Source organism: Clupea harengus, chromosome 6 (assembly GCF_900700415.2).
Source record: "Clupea harengus chromosome 6, Ch_v2.0.2, whole genome shotgun sequence".
NCBI classification, from domain to species: domain Eukaryota; kingdom Metazoa; phylum Chordata; class Actinopteri; order Clupeiformes; family Clupeidae; genus Clupea; species Clupea harengus.
In genome coordinates this window covers 27,825,586-27,838,085 of record NC_045157.1, presented here as the reverse complement: position 1 = coordinate 27,838,085, position 12,500 = coordinate 27,825,586, and the positions used below count along the sequence as shown (strand labels likewise).

The window sequence follows — 12,500 nt, the reverse complement described above, 5'->3', positions numbered from 1 at the left end:
TGAGGGCCAGACGTCAGGAAGCAACAACTGTGCCACAAACTCTGCCATAGTTGGGAAGTCAAGAGGAGGAGGGGCGGGGGAGTGCGGGCGAGGGTGCAGGGAGGGAGAGGGGAGTGGGGGAGGTGTTGTTTAGAACAAACAGGAGGAGGCGAGCGAGAACTGGCAGCGGCTCCTAAGATCTGTCTAATCCTGTGAGCTTAAGTCAGCGGAGGACTGAGAGTTCACCGCCCCGGGGCAGACGAGGGATGGGAGGCAGATGCTGGCAAGGCGGCCCGCACCCGGCCTCCCTCCACCGCCCTCGGCGCCCTGACCCCTGACCTCTGGCTCCTCGCTGCTTGCGGTGCTCCATGAATATTGCATGTATAACCTTTGGCCAACAGAGGAGCACAGAATGGAGCCCCTTCCTCTTTCGCCTCGTGTTATAATAATACATTTTATTTCACAGCGCCTTTCATGTCACTCAAGGACGCTTTACAATTTAAAACAGGAGCAAACAAATAACAAAACAATTAAAATTAAAAGTGCAAGTAAAAACAGCATGGCAACTACAGTGAGAATGCAATCCTGAAAAGGTGGGTTTTGAGAGAGGATTTGAACTGAGGGAAGGAGTCAATGTTTCGGATGTCAGGTGGGAGTGAGTTCCAGAGTTTGGGAGCAGAGCGGCTGAAAGCTCTGCTCCCCATGGTGGTAAGCCGGGCAGAGGGGACAGTTAGGTGGATGGAAGAGGAGGATCTGAGGGAGCGGGTGGAGGTGGCAGTGTGAAGGAGGTCAGACAGGTAAGGAGGGGCAAGGTTGTGGATGGCTTTAAAAGTATGAAGAAGAATTTTAAAGTTGATACGGAAGTGAATTGGAAGCCAGTGGAGTTGCTGTAGGATGGGGGTGATGTGGTGGAAAGAGGGGGTGAGGGAGATGATACGGGCAGCTGAGTTCTGGACCAGTTGGAGCTTATGGAGGGATTTCTGGGGGAGACCAAAGAGGAGAGAATTACAGTAGTCGATACGGGAGGTGACAAGGCTATGTACAAGAATAGAGGTGGTGTGGGGGGTGAGGGAGGGATGGAGGCGATTTATGTTACGGAGATGGAAGTAGGCGGTGCGGGTGGTGATGTTGATATGAGATTTGAAGGAGAGTGAGCCGTCGACGATGACACCCAGACTCTTTACCTGGGGGGAGGGGGAAACTATGGAGCTGTCAATTGAGAGGGAAAAACTGTCAACTTTGAGTAGAGTGGATTTAGTACCGACTAAAAGGATTTCGGTTTTATCACTGTTAAGTTTGAGGTGAACCAGGTATGTAGTGCAGAAAGGCAATCTGTCAAGGATGAGGGAGGAAGAATGGAGTTGGGCTTGGTGGAGAGGTAGAGCTGGGTGTCATCCGCGTAGCAATGAAAAAGAATATTGAATTTACGGAAAATAAGGCCAAGGGGAAGGAGGTAAGTAATGAAAAGGAGGGGACCCAGGACAGAGCCCTGGGGGACACCAGAGGAGACAGGGGACGGTTGGGAACGGAAGGATTTGAGTTGGATGAACTGAGTGCGGTCTGAGAGATAGGAGTGGAACCAGTCAAGGGGGATGCCAGTGATGCCGATGGAGGATAATCTGTTGAGGAGGATGGTGTGGGAGATTGTGTCGAAGGCCGCACTCAGGGAGGATGAGGATGGATAGTACCGGAATCAGCTGTTATGTGTGTCAGCCCAATGCTTTTGCCGTGTTCCGCACATGGGCAGGTAGTTGTTGTCTCCTTCCCGTGACAAACCTGTGGGGGGGGGGGGGGGGGGGGGGGGGGGGGGCGCTCAGGGTTGCCCAACGTGCCGCCCAAACCTGAACTGCGGTGGCATCCCCGGCACCTGAAGTTGATCAGAGAATACTGGCTCTCACATCACATCCTGAGTCTAGCTCTCCATCAGCGCCCTGCCAACACACACACACACACACACACACACACACACACACACACACACACACACACACACACACACACACGCCTCGCTGCGGCTTCAGGGGACAAACAAGAAGCTCTGTGTTTACATTCTTTTTTTTTTGCTCTAAAGCTTTCAAAATATCCTTCCCACTTGCTGGGTGAGGTCGGATCAAATATTCAGAACTCTTGACCCTATACAGTATAAGCTAAAGAACATTTAGAGTCTTATATTCATGTGTGCTGGAAACGCTTTGGAAAACTAAAGGCAGATTACACTTCTGGTGGGGGTAACACGTTTTATAAATTGTTTTAGAAATGAGACTTCTCACCATTGTTTAATTCTGGTTTCATTAGCACTTTTTAAATCATGCCAGTATTGCTCCAGAAGGCTGCGATATTTTTAGGCGCCCATGTGTAAAAATCAGTCACATTGTGTCTCCTCCTGAAAGATTGCAAGTTAATAACCGCAATTTGAAAGTGTGTCGACTGTTGAGACAGATTTGCTTTAGCTGATAGAAGTCAAGTGAAGCAGTGTGATAAAGGTTTATATGGTATTTTTATGCAAATGTTGTAAGTTCTCATTTGAATCGGGAGGAGAGCGGTGTCTTCCTGTCATTCTTGTCTCCATGATTAACTCTCCCTCTTATTGGATGGAAAATCAGGTCACCTTGGCCAGCCCATTACCCTCTGGTTTCCCATTAATATACCTGGATGACTAAATGTTGGAATACTTGATAACTGGAGCCAGACTGGAGAGAGAGAGAGAGGCAAGAGAGACAGAGAGAGACACAGATAGAGAGAGAGAGAGAGAGAGAGAGAGAGAGAGAGAGACAGAGAGAGAGAGAGAGACAGAGAGAGAGACGAGAGACAGAGAGAGAGAGACAAGAGAGAGAGAGAGAGAGACAGAGAGAGAGAGAGAGAGACAGAGAGAGAGAGAGAGAGACAGAGAGAGAGACGAGAGACAGAGAGAGAGAGACAAGAGAGACAGAGAGAGAGAGAGAGACAGAGAGAGAGACGAGAGAGAGAGAGAGAGAGACAGAGAGAGAGACGAGAGACAGAGAGAGAGAGAGAGAGAGACGAGAGACAGAGAGCGAAGGTCTTTCAGTTAGAGGGCATGTGATAGAGGAGAGCTCCGCTCTTCCTCTGCTCCTCTTCTCTCCTCCTCTGCTCCGCTCTTCCTCCTCTCCTCTTCTCTCCTCCTCTGTTCCACTCTTCTTCTGCTCCGCTCTTCCTCCGCTCCGCTCTTCCTCTGCTCCTCTCCTCTCCTCCGCTCCTCCTCTCCGCTCCTCCGCTCCTCCTCTCCTCTCCTCTCCTCCGCTCCTCCGCTCCTCTCCTCCTCCTCCGCTCCGCTCCTCCTCTGCTGTGGCCTCGGCAGAATCCAGCAGGGAGGCAGGAGCCTCTTCTCCAGTGTTTGGCCCGCTTGGCAGTAAAATGGCAATCTAGTGAAAGCTGCTTTCCTCCCTGGCGATAAACACCAGGGACGATTACTAGCTGGCAAATCCCTCGCTCCCCTCCTCTCGCTCTCCTCCTCTCGCCCTCCTTCACCCCCCCGTCGATAATCAAAGGCATTCAGAAATGTGTTTACGCCTGAGCCGCATACCCACAATCCACCTTCTGCCTTGATCCAATACCCTCTCCTCTCTTTTCTCTGTTTATACCAACCTCAATTCTCCTGAGTTCATCTTCCTCCCCTCCCCTCAACCTCTCTTCACCTATTTTCTTTTTTTCTTGTTTTCTTAACATTTTTTTTTGTTTCGTTAGGGGCTGTACCTTTCTCAGTCTGCCTTCTCCATCTTTTTTCCATCTCTTCTTCAGACACATTGCTCCTGCCCCTTATCTCCGTCTTTTTTTCTTCCCTTGTTTTGTTGAAGGTCCGGGTCATCATCACCGATGAGAATGACTGCGTCCCGGAGTTCCAGCAGTCCATTTACAGCAACGACGGCATCCCAGAGACCGTAACCACAGCAACCTCTCTGCTGCAAGGTGAGGGCGAGCGGCGGCGTGAGGTGACTGTCAGTGTATCGTGGCACACGGCCGTGCAGGGGACAGCGCCGGCTTAGCCAGGGCTGGGGAGAGAGGGATGTGACTGGTAAAAACAACACCCCCAGTTATCACATAGAGACCAGACCTGCGGGGTCCTGTGTCCTCAAATACACAAATATATGCTCAACGCACCCTCCTCCTTCATACTTTCACTTTCACTCTCTGTCATACCCAAACACACACCCACACACACAAACACACACACGCTGCCACACACACACACACACGCTGCCACACAAACACACACACGCTGCCACACAAACACACACACGCTGCCACACAAACACACACACGCTGCCACACAAACACACACACGCTGCCACACAAACACACACACGCTGCCACACAAACACACACACGCTGCCACACAAACACGCTCTATCTCTGTCTCTGACTCACACGTGCCAGAACCCAGTTTACATACGGTATGTAAACACATTATCTCTCTTTCTCTCCCCCACACACACACAGGCACACACACTCTCACACACACACTAATGCACACTTAATTCATTAAGTCCATACCCCACTCTCTGCTGCATGCGTGTCTGAACCGCGCTCCTGTGTGAGCAGAATCATGGCATCACCTCATGTTTTTAAATTGCAGCATGTTTAAATTTACATTGCAGCAGCAGCAGCAGCAGCAGCACACACGTGTTGCAAATGTGTTTACTCTCGAGAGTGCTGTTACGTTAGCGCCGTTGGAAACATATGCTACCGGCCAGGAGGCTGCGAGACGACAAGAGGCAGGAGATTAGATGCTCCCAGGTGCCAGTGATTCCCCCCTTAGGGAGCGTGCGCCGGGTATGTTTACGGGCTCCTCGTCATCGGCAGACGAGGCAAACAAGCGTTAGTCCTCAAACAGCGGACCAAAAGGTTACCTGTGATGGGCATTTTGGGGCTGGAGGGCCTTGGCAGACATTTCGAGAGCTTTTCTGGAGTGAGCCGGCAGATTGTGGAAAGGTGATTCACGAAGATCTCCCGCAGATGTGCTTGTTCCTCGCAGCAGGTGTGTGCACGGAAGCATCTGTGTGCTTTTGTGTGTGTGTGTGTGTGTGTGTGTGTGTGTGCGTGGTGTGTGTGGTGTGTGTGTGTGTGTGTGTGTGTGTGTGTGTGTGTGTGTCTGTCTGTATGCCTCTGTGTATGGGCAGTATGTGAGGGTGATACTTTGGATGAAAAGATGCTTTTCGCTTTGAATCCAGTGGGCATTAACTCCGGAAAGGGAAAAAGACAACAAAAAAAAGAAGTTACAGGGCAGAAAGGAAGGAGGGAAAAGTGTCCCAGTCATCAGTTATCATCAGTTGTCTCGGAGCAGAGGTCCATATTAAAAAACGAGACATTTGCTGTGCGGTCGTGTGAACTTCTCGTGGCTGTTTGATGTGGGATTAAGACGGCGTTTGGCAGCGTGCGTGTGTGGGAGGCAGGAAACACGAGCCCCCGAGTGGAGCGGCGTGAACAAGGCGCTCAAACACCAGACCCTGCCAAGGGGATCCCATCCAACTGAAAGGATTAGAACATTCACCACGCGGACACCACTGCAAGAGGTGTGGGAAGGAGATTAAGGTCAAGTGACATCACACGCAAAAAAAAGAATGTTACGCAAGTCCCAAATTCCACTGGAGATTGGGCTGTATTGTTATAGGAGACAGGTAGTGTAATCCAGGGCCAGGCCCGTTTGGTGAGGATCATGGGTGCATTGTCAACATGGAAATATTGATGTAGCTGAATGTGCCAGCTGCTCGGCGGAGCCATGGTACATAATCAGAGGGGATGAAAGGGGGAAGTGTTGGCTGGGGGGGGGGGGGAGCTGTAAATGTGCTTGTTGGAATCTCAGAGGAGATGTTAGCCGCGCTAGCCCTGCAGCTAGCAGTCCCTAGTGCCCCTTTGTGAGCTGTGAGCTGTGAGCATGTCAAGCAATACAGCTTGACTGTGATGTGCTATGATTAATTTTAATGTCATGTCTAGAACTAAGTGGATTGGATATTTTAATATTCACCATGGTCGTTATTTTATGACAGATTTAGGAAGGATTCATTATATTTTTAGGTCTCCGCACATCTCTTTGTCATTTTTTCTTTTACTGTTATTTTTCTATTCCATTCTTTCTTTCCTTCTTTCTTTCTGTGCTCTAATGCCATCTCTCCCTCTCTCCTGCAGTGTCAGCCAGTGACTGTGACTCAGAGCTGAATGCTGAGATCACATACTACACTCTGAGTCCTGACTTCAGCATCTCTGCCCACGGCACAATCTTCCCCGCGGGCCCTCTGGACTACGAGCGGCCCAACCACCTGTATGAGTTTGTGGTGATGGCGGTGGACAGGGGCGAGGTGCCGCGCACCGGCACGGCCACGGTGCGTCTGCGCATGGCCAACGTCAACGATGAGCCTCCGGAGTTCTCCCAGCAAGTGTAAGGACACCCCCCTCCCCCCCTTCCACACACACACACTGTCCACACACACACACACACACACACACACAGACACACACACACACACACACACACACACACACACACACACACACACACACACACACAGAGTTCACACACACACACACACACACACACAGACACACACACACACACAGAGTCCGCACACACACACACACACACACACACACACACACACACACACACACACACACACAGAGTCCACACACACACACAGAGTTCACACACACACACAGTCCACACACACACACACACACACACACACACACACACACACGGAGTCCACACACACACACACACACACACACACACACACACACACACACACACACACACACACAGAGTCCACACACGCACACAGAGTTCACACACACACACAGTCCACACACACACACACACACACACACACACACACACGGAGTCCACACACACACACACACAGAGTCCGCACACACACACACACACACACACACACACACACACACAGAGTCCACACACACACACAGAGTTCACACACACACACAGTCCACACACACACACACACACACACACACACACACACACACACACGGAGTCCACACACACACACACACATACACACACACACACACACGCACAGTCCACACACACACACACACACACAGACACACACACACACACAGAGTCCGCACACACACACACACACACACACACACACACACACAGAGTCCACACACACACACAGAGTTCACACACACACACAGTCCACACACACACACACACACACACACACACACACACACACACACACACACACACACACAGAGTTCACACACACACACACACACACACACACACAGAGTCCGCACACACACACACACACACACACACACACACACACACACACACACACACACACACACACATACACACACACACACACACACACGCACAGTCCACACACAGAGTTCACACACACACACACAGTCCACACACAGAGTTTGTGATTGTGGGGAAAGTTTGGTGATGTTTGAGCTGAACAGCCAATCAAATGAGGCCTCCCCCTTCCATGTTCGTGAAGCAAAGTGTTAATTGGCTGGATTTGTTTATGGCTTGGATCAGGCCACTGTCTTTGAGACACCCAGAGTTTTTAAAGTGCACAAATTAATTTGACTGCCTAAAGGACCGTGACCGTAACAAAGGAGCAACACACACACATACACACACACACACACACACACGCACAGTCCACACACACACACACACACACAGACACACACACACACACAGAGTCCGCACACACACACACACACACACACACACACACACACACACACACAGAGTCCACACACACACACAGAGTTCACACACACACACAGTCCACACACACACACACACACACACACACACACACGGAGTCCACACACACACACACACACACACACAGAGTCCGCACACACACACACACACACACACACACACACACACACACACACACACACACACACACACACACAGAGTCCACACACACACACAGAGTTCACACACACACACAGTCCACACACACACACACACACACACACACACACACGGAGTCCACACACACACACACACATACACACACACACACACACACACGCACAGTCCACACACAGAGTTCACACACACACACACACACAGTCCACACACAGAGTTTGTGATTGTGGTGAAAGTTTGGTGATGTTTGAGCTGAACAGCCAATCAAATGAGGCCTCCCCCTTCCATGTTCGTGAAGCAAAGTGTTAATTGGCTGGATTTGTTTATGGCTTGGATCAGGCCACTGTCTTTGAGACACCCAGAGTTTTTAAAGTGCACAAATTAATTTGACTGCCTAGAGGACCGTGACCCGTAACAAAGGAGCAAGGAGGGAATTGAACAAAAAGTCTATTGGTTTAGAATAAAGCAAATTTGAAGCAAATGACCACTGAACTAGCCACTCATCCGCACAGTACAGACAGATCCAACTAACAAAATACATATAAAGTGGTTTCCCAATTTTTTTTAGTACTGTATTGACACATGTAGCACACTCACAGTACATATATTTTGATTTGTTGATGTTATCTCATATCTCATAACTTCATACTGTCATCAAACAACTGAATTTAATTGTTGATATTGCAGGCATTACCGACAGCTGTTGTCTTTCATGAGGGGAAAAAAAACGATACTGTTGTTGCAGGAGATTTTATGAGACAAATGCGCTCCTTCGACACAGCGGCTCGCGTGAGCACCTGTTCGAGTCGCGCCGCTTGAGCGCGAACACGTCTCAGAGCCGCGCCAGCGCAGAGGAGAACATGTCAGCGCTCGTGCTCCGAGGCGCGCTGTAATGAGTTCAAACATTTATCATCGGCGGGCGCACCTCAACCGGTGCTCCTGCCGCTGCTTGCTCGCCTCACACACATACACTCAGTCATACACACACACTCACACTCACACTCAGTCACATAAACTCGCACACTCACACACACGCAGCTGTTGCCTCTCCTGCAATTCTCTGCTGCTGCTGCCCTCCCACAGTTCCACGGGGCCGCCAATTCCCAACGTCCCTTGCAGGCGCAGCTGCATGATGGGGTGGGGTGGGGTGGGGTGGGGTGCGGAGAGGAGTGGGGCGGCGTTTCTGCTGAGTCCGGTGTCACCATCCCCACCCCCCCAAAAATAAAATAAAATAAATAAATCTAGTAAGCGTACGTGCCCGGGAGCTATGGAGGGGGTTTAAGCGTCCCGAGTGTTTACCCCATCTCTGCTGCACTGCACTGCACTGCTCCGGGGCCAGCCAGGCCTCTGCCTTCTACTCCGGATCAGGACCCCATCGCCTCAGCTCTGCATCTGCTATGTGCTTTTTTTTTCTTCTTCTTCAGCAGCATCATTTTGCTGTTCTGTGCTGATCTGTTTTTTTCTGCTGCGTTGTGTGGAGTTGAGCTGAGCTGTGCTCACCCCCCCCCCCTCCCCTCCATGTTGGCCTGGCCCGTGGCTCTTTTAATTGGCCGATTTTCTGGCAGCTAGCTCTGCAAATCAGTGAGGCAGGTTCTATTAGCTATGCCTTCCTCTGTCCTAGGGAGACTCCATGTGTGCACTGGAGCATTGGGAGTATGGGCCTGTGTGTCAGTGTGTGTGTGCGTTTGTGTGTGCGTGTGTATGTGTGAGTGGAAAGGAATGGGCTTGTTTGTTTGTGTGTGTCTCTGTGTGTCTCTGTTTGTGCGTAAGTGTCTTTGTTCTCCCAGCGCTGGCCTGATGGGGCGGTGTGAGTAGGCGATGTCCAGGCCGTTCCTCTGGGGAGGGCAATTTGCTTCATTCATTCTGCATGAGGGCATGCAGGGAGGCTGATGATGTGGGTGGAGGGGCTGCTGGGCAGGAGGAGGATGGAGCTCTCCTCTCCATCCATCCATCCATCCATCCATCCTCTCATCCACCCATCTCCCCGTCTGCCAGCCTGCGTCCCAACTCCTTCCTGTGAAAGCCCAAACGGGGCCTGTTCTCTCCAGAAACAACACGTTGTGGCCGGGATGGAAGGCTCTGGCGTGCGGCAGCGGTAATTGAGTAACTTGTGATGTGCGTTTGTGTTGTCTGCCTCGTCTCGTTTGGCGGACTGTCATTTTCTCGGAAGCAGCAGCGGCGGCGGGATTGGCATCGAGCTGCTCGCAATGAGGCCGGTCCCTCAGGCCTGGAGCGTCCCGGCGGGAATCATTACAGGAAATGTTTGTCTGGATACGGGACTCGATGGTGGAGAGCAATCAGAGCGGAATTCATGAAGCCACAGATAAAGAGATTCTCCAGTCACAGCAAATGGGGCTCAGTGCATAGCAGCATGCGTATGTAATTTCTCATCTTGTCTTACTCCCGAAGTCAGGGTATATCAGCGACAGGAACAAATGGCTGAATTAAGGAATGGCTATCTGTGGAAATGACAGGCGATTCATTCTGAATTCGCTGGGAATGACATTGTTGGTGTAGATAATGGGAGTGTGTAGGGAGAGCCAGGGAGAGAATCCACAAAGACTCCAGTCTGCATAACCGCATGCATGCCACGCCATATTGCCACACCTATTCTCCAGCCATGGCCCTCCCCCGTCGCAAAATGGCGTTACGGCAGGGCTCTCTCAAGCCTGTCAATCACCCTTCAGGGGCTCCATCACCTGCACCTGTTGCCATGACAACAGATGCGATTTTTGGAAGCCAAATTTTGGAAGGAAAGAATTTGCACCCTGAAATCAGTGATGACTCTTCAGACAGGAGGGATTCACAGAAAATTAGATCTTTGAAAGTGTGTGTGTGTGTTTAGACTAGTAAGTGATCGAGCTGCGTCTGAGGATTGTGATCCCAGCCTGCGTCGCAGCTGACTCTAGATCAGCCCTCATCTTAGCCTGCTGACAGATTCCAGGCCTTTTGGTGTCGGTGGTGAGGCACCGAGCGTGTGGCACGTGGAGCGTGGCGTGGCATGGTGCGGTGTGGTGTTAGCGACAGGGCGTAGTGGGGCCAACACTGCCTTCCCCGCCTGCCACCGCTGCCACCACATAAATCAAAGCCATGAAACGCCTGTCAGCCTGCCTCTGTTAGCCATCAATCACCGGGCCGCCAGCAGCCCTTAAGAGTTCAACTCTCCATCTCCTACAGTCTCCCACTCCCATCCCCTCATCCGCCTCTCCTCCCGGCCTTATGATTGCTGCCTTCCGATGCGCTCTCATCCCATCTCTCGCTTTCATCTCTCATCCCATCTCTCCTTCCATCTCACTTTCTCTCTCCGTCTCTCTCATTCTTATCTCTGCCCGTCTCTCTCCCTCTCTCCATTTACCTACTTGTTTTACCCCATAATTTCACCCGAACATTAATTTTCTCTCATTTCTTGCACCCACCCTCACTCTTTCATCACTCACACCCTCTCCCTCTCTTTCTTTCCCTGTGACTGAGAGTGACTTGGCTTACCGGCATCTCAGAGCGCCATCACTGATTGGCAGCCTTTCCCTTCCCTTTCCCACAGCTCCAAAGGCTTCAAAGTCCCATCTGTAATGGGTTTAAAGGAAGCTGAAGCCATGAGAACGAGGCTCGTCTGTCTCTCCCTGTCTTCCTCCGCGGGTGTCTTCAGATGGTTAGAACGCGCTCTAATGCCGGTCTGTGCGGGCAGCGAGAAGAGGCGCTGTCTCTGTCGTGGAAGTACCGTTGGAATAAATGACTGTGTGTACACGACTCAGATGCATCTGTGTCACATTTGTGCTGCATGGCGAAGCCCGCCACTGATTTCCACTCCGGCATTCACATGAAGTTAGCAACTGTGACTTACGCAGCTGTCAAACACGTCAAGCTAATAAGAGGTTTGCCAGTCGTGCTGTGCGGTTGGGCGGAGGTATTTAAAGTCGCACCCAGGTGAGGTTCGGTTCGGATAGAGAGTGAAGTACACTCAGTCAGTGGGTGAGGTTTGGATAGACAGTGAAGTATTCTCAGAGACAGTGGGTGAGGTTCTGATAGAGAGTGAAGTACACTCAGAGACAGTGGGTGAGGTTCGGATAGAGAGTGAAGTACACTCAGTCAGTGGGTGAGGTTTGGATAGACAGTGAAGTATTCTCAGAGACAGTGGGTGAGGTTCTGACAGAGAGTGAAGTACACTCAGAGTCAGTGGGTGAGGTGAGGCGGTGATGAAGCGCTCGGAAGTTTGGAATTGGAGAAACCCGCAATACATGTTCAATACATATCACGGGGAAAATAAATGTCAAGGAAAAAAACCAAAACATCAGCATCTTTGTGAATGTATTTTGCAGTTGTTCCGTTAAAAAGTCCATATCTGTCAGCCTGCCAATAATTTGTGTGTGTTTGTGTGTTTGTGTGTTTGTGTGTTTGTGTGTATGTGTGTGCGATTCTGTGTTTTTCTCTGTTTTGCTGATGTTTTTTCGACTCTGGTTGATGTTCTCCGCCCTTGGACTGTGGGGGGGGGGGGAATGATGGAGCGCATGGGGCTGTGGAGAATCCAAGGCCCTGTTTGTCTTTCTGTCGGCTAACACAGCGGCATCGACAGGAACATTTCAATTTAGATAAAGGGTGGATGTGAATTGGGGAGTAAATAGTTGTTTTGATGTTA

At 50.8% G+C, this 12,500-nt stretch overlaps 1 protein-coding gene across 1 annotated transcript in view; it reads left to right on the top strand.

The window, feature by feature from the left end:
- The window catches only part of si:ch211-186j3.6 (neural-cadherin), a 168,466-nt gene that overhangs the window by 52,141 nt on the left and 103,825 nt on the right, over positions 1–12,500 (top strand). The window contains exons 5-6 of the mRNA XM_031569628.2: positions 3,792–3,903; positions 6,121–6,370. Of these exons, the coding sequence (XP_031425488.1) occupies positions 3,792–3,903; positions 6,121–6,370 (362 nt within the window). The remainder of the gene's footprint in view (positions 1–3,791; positions 3,904–6,120; positions 6,371–12,500) is intronic.